Source organism: Jaculus jaculus, chromosome 9 (genome assembly GCF_020740685.1).
Source record: "Jaculus jaculus isolate mJacJac1 chromosome 9, mJacJac1.mat.Y.cur, whole genome shotgun sequence".
Classification (NCBI taxonomy): domain Eukaryota; kingdom Metazoa; phylum Chordata; class Mammalia; order Rodentia; family Dipodidae; genus Jaculus; species Jaculus jaculus.
In genome coordinates, this window is record NC_059110.1 from 98814978 (window position 1) to 98829518 (window position 14541).

Consider the following 14541-nt stretch of genomic DNA (forward strand, 5'->3'; position numbering starts at 1 on the left):
ACCCAAATAATTAGAAAGTTTAGATCCAAAACAATACAATGTGGGATACTTTAGGGAATTTTGTTTTGTTTTGTTTTGTTTTTTGAGGTAGGGTCCCCCCCTACCCCAGACTGACCTGGAATTCACTGTGTAGTCTCAGGGTGGCCTTGAACTCATGGCAATCCTCCTACCTCTGCCTCCCAAGTGCTGGGATTAAAGGTCCGTGCCACTACGCCCAGCTCTTTTATCTGTTTTTATTTATTTGAGGTAGGGTCTCACTCTAGCTCAGGCTGACCTGGAATTCACTATGTAGTCTCAGGGTAGCCTCAAACTCAAGATGATCCTGCTACATCTGCCTTCCAAGTGCTGGGATTAAAGGTGTGAGTCCTTTGGCTTCACAGGTAAGTGCCTTAACCACTAAGCCATCTCTTCAGCCCTGAAACAGATTTTTAAAAAAATACTTAAATTTTTCTTTATTTGAGGGAGAATGAGGGGGGGGAGAGATTGAGAGAGAATGGACACACCAGGGCATCCAGACACTGCAAACAAACTCTAGTTACGTGTGCCCCCTTGTGCATCTGGCTTACGTGGGTTCCGGGGAATCAAACCTGGGTCTTTGGCTTTGCAGGCAAGTGCCTTAACTACTAAGCAATCTCTTCAGCCCTAAAACATATTTTTTTTGGCACACTAGGGCCTCCAGCCATTGCAGTCAAACTCCAGATATGTGTGCCACCTTGTGCATGTTTTACATGAGTCCTGCAGAATCAAACCTGGGTCCTTCAGTTTTGCAGGTAAATGCCTTAACCACTAAGCCATTTCTCCAGCCCAACTTTGGGGATTTTTTAAATTATATATTTATTTGAGAGAGAAACAGAGATAGAAAAAGAGTATAGGTACACCAGAGCTTTCTGCCACTGCAAACAAACTCCAGACACATGCACCACTTTGTGCATTTGGCTTTAGGTGGGTACTAGGGAATTGAACCTGGGCTGTCAGACTTTGTAAGCAAGCAGTTTTAATAGCTGAGCCTTCTCCCCAATCCCTGACTGGAGAATTTATGTTGGAAACCTCTACTCACCATAATCATATTTGGTTAGGAGATCTTATTTTCACATGTCCAGTATTTACATAGTTGTGGAAAAGTTTGATGCAATAGGCTAGGGAGATGGCTTAGTGGTTGAAAGCACTGGCTTCGTAAGCCTGCCAAAGGGACTTTGTATCCTCAGCACCCACATAAAAGCCAGACACACAGTGGTGCTATACATGTCTGTAATCCCAGTCTGCCTAAAGCAATAGGGTGGCAGTTAGAAAAATCATAAAAGTTGTAGGCCAACTAGTCTGGTATTCCAAGTGGCAAAACAAGAGAGGCCTTATCTCAAACAAGATGAAGGAGAAGACCAGCACTCCAAGTTTTCCTCTGACCTCCACCCTTGTGGCACACATGCCCATACACACACGCAAGTAATAAAATAAAAAAAATAAAATTTTAAAGCCGGGCATGGTGGCGCACGCCTTTAATCCCAGCACTCGGGAGGCAGAGGTAGGAGGATCGCCGTGAGTTCAAGGCCACCCTGAGACTACAGAGTTAATTCCAGGTCAGCCTGGACCAGAGTGAGACCCTACCTCGAAAAAAACAAAAAATAAAAAAATAAAAAAATAAATAAAATTTTAGAGCTGGGCATGGTAGCACATACCTTTAATACCAGCACTTGGGAGGCAGACGTAGGAGGATCGCCATGAGTTTGAGACCACCCTGAGAATACAGAGTAAGTTCCAGGTCAGCTTGTACTAGAGTGAAACCCTACCTCGAAAAACCAAAATATAAAAAATAAATAAAAAGGTCAATGCAGCATTTGTTCTGGATAGACATAAATATGCTATGTAGGTGGATAGCATAGGTAATGTTCTGTTTTGATGTGGAATCTTTCTGGGTGTCAACACTTTTAAATGGATTTTAACAGAATAGAGTAGCCATAGAACAGTCACAGGTCTGGAAATGAGGTCATATGAGAACAGCTGAAGAAGCTGGGAAGACTCAGACTAGAGCAGGTGGGGTGAAGAATTTGATAGCTACCCTGAAATACTGCAGCTTTAAGAGTCAGCTTGCTCTCTTCTGCTCCAAAGGACAGAGATGGTAACTGGAAATTGCAGAGTAACGTTTTTACCAGTAAAGCACAGACTTTCTAATGGTCACAGCCATCAGATGGGGGAAGCGCCCTTTCTCCTTAATAATGACTGCTGTTGCTCAAGCAGAGACCAGATGACTGGTCCTAGACATTTGACAGAGGTAGAAAATAAACCCCAACCCCCCCTTCTTGAGCCTATGATTATATTAGTGAAGGTTAAGAGAGGAAAAATTTTGGGCTGGAGAGATGGCTTAACAGTTAAGGTACTTGCCTGCAAAGCCAAAGGATCCAGATTTGATTTCCCAGGACCTGCATAAACACAAGGTGCCACATGTGTCTGGAGTTTGTTTACAGTGGCTACAGGCCCCTAATCCACCATCCTCTCCCTCTCAAAAAAATAAAAATAAAATATTTAAAAAAATAAGCCAGGCATGGTGGTGCATGCCTTTAATCCCAGCACTTGGGAGGCAGAGGTAGGAGGATCGTCATGAGTTCAAGGCCACCTTGAGTGTACATAAATGAGCTCCAGGTCAGCCTGGGCTAGAATGAGACCCTACCTCGAAAAAAATAAAATAAAATAAAATAAAAATAAAAATAAAGTCATGGCTAAGAGCATGGCTTTAAAAAAAAGGGTGGGGGGAAGAGGCAGCCCTGAGCCAGGCCCACAGGGCCCAGGAAGCCAGCCATTACCCCTGTGGCTTTGCGGTTGTCATGGCCAAGTACTTGGCCCAGATTCTCATGATGGGTGTGCAGGTGGTGGGCAGAGCCTTTTCCCTGGCCCTGTGGCAGGAGTTTGCAGCCAGCCAGGCAGCTGCTGATGCCTGGGGATGTGCTGGGCACCAATCTACAGCTGCATCCAGCGTCTGGCCTCAGCCTTCAGGAGGCCCAGCAGGTCCTCAGTGTCTCCAGGCTGAGTCCTGAGGTCTAGAAGAACTGTGAGCACCTGTTTAAGGTGAACGATCCATCCCTGGGTAGCTCCTACTGCAGTCCAAGGTTATCCATGCGGAGGAGCGCCTAGGTGAGGAACACAGAATCCAAGCCCGGGAGGACAGAGAAAGGGCAAACACCCAAGATAGGTCCGCTTGCCTCGCCTCACCCCACCCTGCCACCTCATAGTTCATAACTTGGTAATAAATGCCTTTTCCACAAAAGAGAAGTTTCTTTTTACCCTAAGTGGCTTTCTCTCTCCTTTTCTCCCCTCCCCTTCTTTCCCTCTCTTCTCTTCTGATCTTTTCCTCTCTTCCCTTGCTCTCTCTCTTCTCTTCTCCTCCTCTTCTCTCACCTCCCCTTAATTATAGGTGAGTAGAAGAGATGGTTTCTGATTGGTGTTTGACAAATGTGGTCTTAAACTGTGAGGTGCTTAAATTACTTAGACTTATCATATCACAGGGAGTTTTATGAAGATAAGGTAATAATAGCGATTTTGCAAAGAATACCCATAGTAATCCCTAAGTGTATAAATAAAATGCACTTTTTCCCCCTTTGAGGCTGCTGTATAGCCTAAAGGTTGACAGCAGAGTTTGACTAGGTAGGCTCCCTGAGTTAGATCCCAGTGCTAGGTATATCATTCTCTGCACCTCAGTTTCCTCATCAGACAATGGAGATAGTAGTGGTAATTGCTAAATATCATTTAGAGAATTGTGCATTATAGCACTTGAAGCAACCTATGGCCCACAGGAAACACCCCAACAGTACTAAGTGCCGTGTTTCCTTTGGAATGTAGTCTTGTTCCCCAGACTGTTGTGCATGTGGTTTAATGCTCCAAATGATTGTTGTTAAAGGGAGACCAAAACCCTGCATCAAGAAGTTGGTGATCAGAAGATAAAAAGAAGAGACAGTATCAAGCCAGACAGAAGGAAATCAGACAGCTGTTTAGGGGCTTCTGAAGAAGGTATGGATGAATGGTTGTTTATAATACAGTCTAGAGCCCTTAGGCTTTGATGCATATCAGAGTTATTAAGATATGTTTCCCAGGCTGGAAAGATGGCTCATTGGTTAAGATGCTTGCTTACAAAGCCTAACTTCCTGGGTTCCATTCCTCAGGACCCACAAAAAGCAAGATGCACAAAATGGTGCATGCATCTGGAGTTTGTTTGTAGTGGCAGGAGGCCCTAACATGCCCATCATAGTCTCTCTCTCCTTGCAAATGAATAAGTAAACTATTTTTTTAAAATAAATGTTTGGGCTGGAGAGATGGCGTAGTGGTTAAGCACTTGCCTGTGAAGCCCAAGGACCCTGGTTTGATGCTCGATTCCCCAGGACCCACGTTAGCTAGATGCATAAGGGGGCGCACATGTCTGGCGTTTGTTTGCAGTGGCTGGAAGCCCTGGCGCGCCCATTCTCTCTCTCGCTCTCTATCTGCCTCTCTCTCTCTGTCACTCTCAAATAAATAAATAAAAATGTTTAAAATAAATAAATAAATGTTTGCCAAATGTTACATGTTACATGTACATGTAACATTTGGGGATCTCCCTATCTTAAGTAATTTCCCCTGCAGTTCAGCTCAGTTTTTCATTTAATTGGCCAGTCTCATCATCTTGCATATTGTCTACAGAGATATTTTGCTTCTAATTGTCTACTATCTTCAAAAGAGTTTTAGGCTGGGTATGGTGGTGCATGCCTTTAATCTCAGCACTCAGGAGGCAGAGGTAGAAGGATCACCATGAGTTCGTGGCCACCCTGCTACTATAAAGTGAGTGCCAGATCAGCCTGGGCTAGAGTGAGACCCTACCTTTAAAAAAAAAAGAGAGGGAGACAGTTTTAAATTTACCTCATACAGATGCTGCAAAATCTGGTAAGAAACTGTATATTATGGAATTTAAATGAGGTACACAGGTAATGTGAGATTTTAATTTCAAAAGTTTTGTGATGGAGCTTTAGCCTTCTACTATGCCATTTACAAATGCTCCCCTTTAAGTTCCTTCTACTCACGGACTTGGAGACACTCTGGTCATCTTGTCTCCTTTCCATCCCATTTTCAGTCCCTCCTCATTCTCCTTTCTTTGCCCTTCTTTGTGTCCCAGGATGCTGACCCTAGTGGATTGTATCTCCTTGGCTTTCTCTTGGCCAGTGGAAGGCCTTGGCACAAGATGAGCTAGCAAGAGAATTGTTAGGGTATTCTTTCTTTCTTTCTTCCTTTTTTTTTGGTTTTTCGAGGTGGGGTCTCACTCTAGCCCAGGCTGCCTGGAATTCACTATGTAGTCTCAGGGTAGCCACGAACTCACAGCGATCATTATCTCTGCCTCCTGAGTGCTGGGATTAAAGGCGTGTACCACCATGCCTGGGCTGGCTGTTCTCTTAATTGTAAGTATTGTGTATAGTCACTTCGTAAGTCATCTTTAGCTGTACTACTTATGGGTACATTTTATTTTCTGCAGGGCTCAGAGTATGTGAGCATTTAGCTAGGATTGAATTCACTGAGAAGATAATTCAGAGAATTTGGAAGTGGTGTCATAAGTGTCCATTGCCATGGCAGGGAGCTAAAGGATGAGGATGTAGGAAAGGAAGCTATGAGCTCAGTGTTTTTGTTTTTGTTTTTGTTTTTTTTCAAGGTAGAGTCCCACTCTGGCCCAGGCTGATCTAGAACTCACTCTGTAGTCTCAGGGTGGGCTACAACTCACCAGGATCCTCCTACCTCTGCCTCCTGAGTGTTGGGATTAAAGGCGTGCTCCACCATGCCCCACTTGAACTCTTGTTTTTAGAAAGATTCTGTCTCTTTAGAGGCAAACAAATGTGGGTACAACACTCCATAAACTAGAGAGCACACTAATGTGAATTCTGACTTCTGGTAGTCCTTGACCTAGAAAGTAATCAGGCTCTTTTTCTTTTGTTTCATCAAGATGAACTTAAACCCTGTTTTTGGAAGCGACTGGGTTGGTCTGAGCCTTCCAGGTAAAGAATACCCTATGTTTATAGGTCAGAGCTTATTGCTTTTAGATTACATGAACTGACTTTAAAATATTTACCAGTGTTTAAATAAACATTACTAACAGATTGAATTCAGACCAAGTTGCTCAATTTATAGTTATATGTTAATGATTGATAAATATAAGGAGAAATTAATGCCAACTTTGATGAAATAAGTCAGCACAAGAAGAGCTGTCCTGCAAAGGGAATACACAGGCTGCTGCTGTCATTTGCTTTGTAGTTATTTTGTATTTCTATCATGATACATTGTTGATCACAGTCTGCCTTGATTATAAAGAACAAAATTCTTTTCCTTTGACTTCAGTTGAATAGAAAGAGGATGTTTGTATTTTGTTTTGTTTTATTTTTAAATACATACCAAGGATGTGAGCTGGGGAAGCACAAGCTTTGTGGTAGAATGTTTGCCTAGTGTGTGAGGCCTGGGGTTTGATCAACAGCACTGCATAATAACAAAGTACATATCATCTGAAAACCTCTTTTTTTTTTTTTTTCTTGTTCTTTAAAATACATGAACACAGGATAATCGTGTTGGATCAGAGTGACTTGTCAGACTGACTGAATTGGATCAAGATGGATTACATGCCAAGTTGGAGCTTTCTGACTGTGACTTCCTTACTTCTCTCCTCTGCTTCAGTTGCCATTAGGCCAGTGGCTCCAGCTCTGTAATTCACACTTTGATCTGCTGCTACCATAGACATGAGAGTATGGCCATATCTGTGGGTGGCACATTTGACCATTTGTTTTAAGATTTTGAAAAAGTGTAAGGTAGATGCGATTGTAATACTTTCTCATTGTGCTCAGAATGGCTTTTTATTTGTTGATGTAAATTTTTGGAAACTTTAGCCTTTGTTACATAATAAAATGTTTACATTTAATACTAGTTAGGTATCAGCTGTATAAAATATATTTCTGTGTTTGAATTTGGGAGTGGGAGAAGGTTGTCATATTTCCATCCCTAGCTAGAATCAGCTGAGCAGGGCATTACAATAAGAGATTTGAACTCTTTTATTATTATTATTTTATTTTTGAGAGAGAAAGAGGCAGAGAGAGAGAGAGAGAATGGGTGAAGTAGGGCCTTCTCAGCCACTGTGAATGAACTTCAGACATGTGTGCCCCTTGTGCACATGTGCGACATTGCATGCTTGTGTCACTTTGTGCCTGACTACGTGGGACCTGGAGATTCAAATATTGGTTCTTAGGCTTTGCAGGCCAGCCCCTTAACTGCTAAGCCATCTCTCCAGCCCAAGATTTGAACCCTTAATAATGAACATCATCATTGCCATACATTTTGGGTTATACACCTCACATCATTAGTGGATTAGAAGAATGAAACTGGTTAAGACTAAAATGCCAATATTTTCTCTCATTTAGCCTCTGTGTATCTGGACTTGTTCCTGGAGTATTTGTGTTCCTTATTACTTGCAGTTTAGAATGCTCACATATGATGAGAAACTTTTTTTTTTTTCTTGGAAGCTTTATGCCGCTGTGCAGCCCTAGCATCGTGTGCTGTCTTGGTAAGTAGTAGGTCCTCTATTTGTGAACTCTGAAGAGTTTGCAGGGTATGGTGGCACATGCCTTTGATCCCAGCACTCGGGGAAGCAGAGGTAGGAGGACCACCATGAGTTTAAGGCCACCTTGAGACTACAGAGTGAATTCCAGGTAAGCCCGAGCTAGAGTGAGGCCCTACCTCAAAAAACAGAAAGGGGGGGTGGAGAAGATGGCTTAATGGTTAAGGCTAAGGACCTCAGTTCGATTTTCCAGGTCCCACATAAGCCAGATGCACATGGTGGCACATGTGTCTGGAGTTCCTTTACAGTGACTAGAGGCCCTGGTATGCCCATTCTCACTCTTTGTCTCTCTCCTTCTCTCTGTTCGTGTTGTGGGTGGTCATATTCATACCTTTTAGATCATAGAAATTTTCCTTTGCGCAAGTAAGATAGACAGTACAAATCTGTTTGGCTATCCTAAAACAAGGAAGCAGTTGCTTATTGTAAGCAAAGTAAAACCACTAAAAAACAAAAGTATTTAGCTGGGCATGGGAGGCTTACAAACACCTGTAATTCCAGCACTCAGGAGGCTGAAAAAGGAGGATTGCCTTAATTATGAAGTCAACCTGGGATACAGTGTGACACCCTGCCTCAGGAAAGTGAACCAATGTAGAGCAGCTGACAGGAAGCTGGGAAAAGCCACTCTACATGCAGTTCAATGGGAGAGAGAGAAATCACCAGTGAAGATACTCAACAGTGGACACTGCAAACCTTATATTTTGCCAACCAGGCCAAATGAGCCAACAGGTGCAATAGTGGCACTTTTCTTAAGGGGGAAACCAGCTGCCCTCTAATTTGACTAGAGGCCCACTCCGTGGGAGGGAATACATCCCTGATACTGAAAACCTACAGCAGGGGTAGTCATGAGCCCTAGGGGTGCTGCTGTCTGGCTAAACGTATATACTATGCTCATCAAACTGCCTGGTAAAGCACTTCTTTTAATGTTCATACCCATATATTAATGCTACTCTCACTTTTGTTTAGAGAACCTTCTCTCTTCAGATGGCAGTGACCTTGGGATGACTCAGAAGGCACCATGGTGCTGAGAAGAAGTGGCAGAGGAGTGCTCAGCACTGCAATATCTCTATCACATCTCCCTAGGCTCAGGGTCTATTGCAGAAGAGGTGGTGGAAAGAATGTAAGAGCCAAAGGAAGGGTAGGACTCCTTACAACGAGCTTCTTCAGACATAAAATGGCCTGGATATCTATGACCTCACAGAGCCTGACACTACCTACACAAGACTATCATAATAGGAGGGAAAAATGATGACATCAAAATAAGAGAGAGTGATTGAGAGGGGGAGGGGATATGATGGAGAGTGGAGTTTCAAAGGCCAAAGTGAGGGGAGGGAGGGAATTACCATGGGATATTGTTTACAATCATGTAAGTTGTTAATTATAAAAACTAAATAAATTTGAAAAAAAGAAAGTGAACCAAGGGTTAGAGAGATTGCTTAGTGGTTAAGGCACTTGCCTGCAAAGCCTAAGGACCAGCATTTGATTCTCCAGTATCTATGTAAAGCCATGATGCCTAAGATGGCACATGTATCTGGAGTTCATTCACAGTGGCTGAAAGTCCATTCTCCCTCTCATTCTCTTCTCTCTCTCTCTCTCTCTCTCCCCCCTTCCTCTTTCCCTTCCTCCCTTTTTATCTCACTCTCTCAAATATACATACATACATATATATATATATATATATATATATATATATATATATATTTAAACTTTTTAGTTTATTTTTGGGAGAGAGAAAATTGGCATGCCAGCGCCTGTAGCCACCTACATTCAAACTCCAGATGTGTGCCCCTTAATGGCTGAACAATCTCTCCTGCCCTACCTTTTGTAATATTTTATTTTATTTTGTTATTTTATTTTATTTTATTTTTTAATTTTTATTAACATTTTCCATGATTATAAAATATATCCCATGGTAATTCCCTCCCTCCCCACCCCCACACTTTCCCATTTGAAATTCCATTTTCATTTCATAAAAAAGGAAAGCAAACTAAAATAACCATAGAAACCTCAAAAGCTGGGCGTGGTGGCATACACCCTTCATCCAAGCACTCGGGAGGCAGAGTTAGGAGGATCACTGTGAGTTCAAGGCCACCTGAGATTCCATAATGAATTCCAAGTCAGCCTGGACTAGAGTGAAACCTTACCTCGAAAAAAAAGTTTATAGATAACACTTTGTATTAGAAGATATAGATACTACAGTACACAGTCTTCCTCTCAAAAAAATTTACTCTAGTTGATGATTCGAGAATAACATATATAAAAATATAAGGACTAGTTAGGCATGGGTAGTACACACCTTTAATCCCAGCACTTGGGAAGCAGAGGTAAGAGGATCTCTGTGAGTTTGGGGCCAGCCTGGGACTACATAGTGAATTCCAGGTCAGCCTGGGCTAGAGTGAGACCCTACCTTAAAAAAAAAATCATTCCTGAGGGGTTGGGAGATGGCTTAGGGTTAAAGGTGCATACTTGCAAAACCTATTGGCCCAGGTTCAATTCCCCAGTACCCATATAAATTTAGATGCACAAAATGGCATGTGTGTCTGGAGTTTGCCATGGCAAGAGGCCCTGGCAACCCATTCTCTCTCAAATAAATTAAAATACTTCATTTATTTATTTGCAAAGAGGGAGAGAGAGAATGAGAGTGGGTACACGGAACCTAGTGCTACTGCAAATGAACTCCAGATACATGTGCCACGTTCTGCATTTGGTTTCATGTGGGTACTGGGGAATCTAACCTGGGCCTTCAGGCTTTGAAAGCAAGTGTCTTTAAACACTGACCCATCTATCCAGTCCAATAAAGTATTTTTAAAAAATTATCCCCTGAGTAGCTGAGGGAATGGCTTAACTGTTAAGGTGCTTGCCTGCAAAGCCTCATGACCTGGGTTCAGTTCCCCAGTACTCATGTAAAGCCAGATGCACAAAGTGGCACAAGCATCTGGAGTTAATTTACAATGGCTGGAGCCCCTGGTGTGACATATTCTCCCTCTCCCTCTCTCTCTCTCTGTCTCACTCTGCTTGCAAATAAATAAATTTAAAAACAGATCATTCCTGGAGGGTCTATTGCAACACTTCGTCAAGTGGCCTCATCATCTGATTCCACATTTAACTTCAGAAGTCTTTCATGTTGTTAAGGCTGGTCTTATATTTACTATGTATCAGTGGATGACCAATTTTTCTGACTCTTCCAAAGTGCTGAGATAGGCATTTGCACCCTGCCAAAATTACAAGTATTTTTTTTAAGTTAAATTTTATTTATTTATTTGGGAGAAAGAAAGGCAGATACAGGGGGAGAGAGAGCACACAAGGCCTCTAGCCATTGCAAGCAAACTCCAAATGCATGCGCCACCCTGTGTATCTGGCTTACTTGGGCACTGGGGAATTGAACCTGGGTCCTTATCCTTCACAGGCAAGTGCCTTAACTGCTGAGCAATCTATCTAGACTACAAGTATTTTTGAATGATTCCTATATGCCAGCCACTGCTCTAGATTATAGGGCAGTTGTAAACTAAGAGAATCTGCTGCCCTGGAGTTTACCTAATTGTTAAATGACTGGCCAGATGAGAATAGTGGTAAATGTTATAAAAATGATAAACATTAAAATTTTAAGAATTTCTGGGCATGGTGGTGCATGCCTTGAATCCCAGCACTTGGGAGGCAGAAGTAAGAGGATCATCATGAGTCCAAGGCCATCCTGAGACTACACAGTGAATTCCAGGTCAGCCTGAGCTAGAGTGAGACCCTACCTCGAAAAACAAATTTCAAGAACTGTATGTGGAGGAAGCCATTTAACATCAAGAGTACTGAAGGGAAGCTGCTCTGAAGAAGTGACCTCTGAGCTTTGGTTGGAATGACAGAGAAGCCAGTCTTGTGATTTTGGAGGATGAACTTCCAACAAGGAGGACAGCAAGTAACAAGGCCCCATGGGAAACACTGAACAGGAACAACAGAAGGCCAGTGTACAGAGCAGATAAATTGTGGGGAAACTGTTAGCAATGAAGGGAGGAGGAGACTGATCAAGGGGCTTTCTAGGCCATGGCAAAACATGGGAATTCTTTGAAAAGTTATAGCTCTCCAGGCTAGCTTCAAACTTGCTATGTAGGTAAGGATAACCTTGGGCTTCTAATCCTTCCCCCACCCCCAGTTTTGGAATTACAGGTGGGTGCTACCATGCCCAGTTTGTGCAGTGCTGGGGGTAGAACCCAGGGCTTTGTGCATGCTAGGCCAACTCACTACCAATTGAGCTACATCCCCAACAATAATGTGTGTGTGTGTGTGTGTGAGAGAGAGAGAAGTGTGGTGTATACATGTGTGTGTATGTATGTACAGATGTATATACCTTGTGTGCACACTCGTGGAGGCAAGAGGAGAATATCAGGTGTGTGTGTATGTAGATACATATGCCTTGTATGCACACTTGTGGAGGCCAGAGGAGAACATCAGGGGTGTGTGTGTGTGTGTGTGTAGATGCATATGCCTTGTGTGCACACTCGTGGAGGCCAGAAGAGAATATCAGGTGTGTGTGTGTGTGTGTGTGTGTGTAGATGCATATACCTTGTGTGCACACTTGTGGAGGCCAGAGGAGAGCATCAGGTGTTATCACTCTTCTGCATATTTCTTTGAGGTGGAGTCAGTCTCTCACTGAACCCTGAATCCAGAGCTACTGGTGGGTCCCAGGGTCTCTTCAGTATCTGCTCCCCACAGGAATGGGGTTACAAATATATGCAACCACACCTATCTGTTTACATGGGTGCTAGGGAATGGGGTGAACCAGGTGTTATCATGCCCTTAGCAAGAAGCACTCTTACTCACTGAACCGTGTCCCCAGCCCCAACAATGATTTTTTTTTTTGGTTTGGTTTCTGAGACAGGGTTCACTCTAGACCAGGCTGACCTGGAACTCTGTAGCACCAGGCTGGCCTCGAACTCAGTGATCTTTCTATCTCAGTGCTGGGATTGAAGGCATCTTCTATCACACCTGGCCAACAATCATCTTTTTTTAAAAAAAAAATTGTATTTATTTATTTGTAAGCAGTGAGAGGGAGAAAGAGAGAGAGAATGGGCACACTAGTGCCCATAGCCATTGCTCCAGATGTATGTGCCACTTTGTGCATCTGGCCTTATGTGGGCACTAGGGAATCAAACCTGGGCTATTAGGCTTTTTAAACAAACACCCCAACTGTGGAACCATCCTCTCCATCATAACAATGCTTTTTTTTTTTTTTTTTTTTAGGTAGAGTTTTACTCTAGTCCAGGCTGACCTGGAATTCACTATGTAGTCTCAGAGTGGCCTCAAACTCACAGTGATCCTCCTACCTCAGCCTCCTGAGTGCTGGGATTAAAGGCATGTGCTACCATAGTGGGCTCAACAATACCCTTTTGTTGTTGTTGTTTGTTTTGTTTTGTTTTTAGAGATAGGGGTCTCACTCTAGCCCAGGCTGACTAGGAATTCACTATGTAGCCTCAGGGTGGCCTTGTACTCACTATAATCCTCCTACGTCTGCCTCCCTTGCTGGGATTAAAGGTCTGTGCCACACACATTAAAAAAGACCTGTCACAATGCTCTTTTTTACCATTAAAATAATCATTTCATTTTCTGTTCAGATCTCTGCCCATTGCTCTTAGAAATACTGAGCTTGCCAGGCAATGGTGGAGGGAGGCAGAGGTAGGAGGATCACTGTGAGTTCAAGGTCACCTTCAGACTGCATAAGGAATTCCAGGTCAGCCTGGGCTAGAATGAGATCCTACCTTGAAAAACAAAAAACAATAATAATAAAAAATGCTGAGCTTCTCTCAGTTCTTCAAATGCAGGCTGGCACATGCTGTTCTTGCCCACCATGATTCTGTTCTTCACTGTCTACTCCATTATTTGCTTCTCAGTATTTATTCAGTTCCTTGGGGAGTCTTATTAAAATCTCTGCACCTTAGACTAGACTGTGACCTTCTGTAAGAATCTCCTAGTATGATTCCTACTGTGTTCTTCCACTCTGTTGCAGTCAGGTTCATATTGCTGGTAGAAATCACCCAACCAAGAGCAGCTTGTGGGGAAAAAAGTGGTTTATTTAGGCTTACAGGCTGAAGGAGAAGCTCTACAATGGCAGAAGAAAACGATGGCATGAGCAGAGGGTGGACATCACCCCCCCACCGGCCCACATAAGATGGACAACAGGAACAGGAGAGTGTGCCAAACACTGGCTTGGGGAAACTGGCTGTAACACCCATAAGCCCGCCCCCAACATTACACTCCCTCCAGGAAGCATTAACGCCCAAATCTCCATCTGCTGGGAACCTAGCATTTAGAACACCCAAGTTTATGGAGGACACCTGAATCAAACCACCACATTCCACTCCTGGCCCCCATAAATTTATATCCATACATGATATAAAATACAATGCGTTCAAGCCGGGCGTGGTGGCGCATGCCTTTAATCCCAGCACTCGGGAAGCAGAGATAGGAGGATCACCGTGAGTTTGAGGCCACCCTGAGACTCCATAGTGAATTCCAGGTCAGCCTGGGCTAGAGTGAGACCCTACCCTGAAAAAATACCAAAAAAAAAAAAAAGAAAGAAAGAAAGAAAAAGAAAAATACAATGCATTCAGTCCAACTTTCAAACTTTAAAAGTCCCCATAAAAAATTCCAATGATGTTCATACATCTCCATAGTCCAAGGCCTTTTAACTGAGCCATAATATCAAAAAAATCCCCCCAAAGCCCATAATGGCACAGAATGAACATTCACACTGCAAAAGATGGCAGGGACATAGCAAAGAAATATTTCACCAATACAAGATTTAAAACAACCAGGGCAAATATCAAACTCTGTAGCTTCAAATCCAACAACTCTAGCCAGTGACAAATCTCCAAGTCCAATAATTCTAACCAGGAACAAGTCTCTGGCATTCCAGTTCTGCCCCTCCAGCTAGGCTACTCACAGTCCTGGAAAACTTC

General features: G+C 43.0%; 1 protein-coding gene and 1 pseudogene across 1 annotated transcript in view; both read left to right on the forward strand.

Annotated features, from left to right (window-relative positions):
* The window catches only part of Tex14 (testis expressed 14, intercellular bridge forming factor), a 114791-nt gene extending 108033 nt beyond the window's left edge, over positions 1-6758 (forward strand). Inside the window, exons 28-30 of the mRNA XM_045158643.1 lie at positions 3887-3996; positions 5945-5996; positions 6551-6758. Coding sequence (XP_045014578.1) covers positions 3887-3996; positions 5945-5996; positions 6551-6587 — 199 coding nt within the window. The 3' untranslated portion in view covers positions 6588-6758. The remainder of the gene's footprint in view (positions 1-3886; positions 3997-5944; positions 5997-6550) is intronic.
* Positions 2817-3221, forward strand: LOC105944881 (annotated as a pseudogene).
* Positions 6759-14541: the final 7783 nt, after the last annotated feature.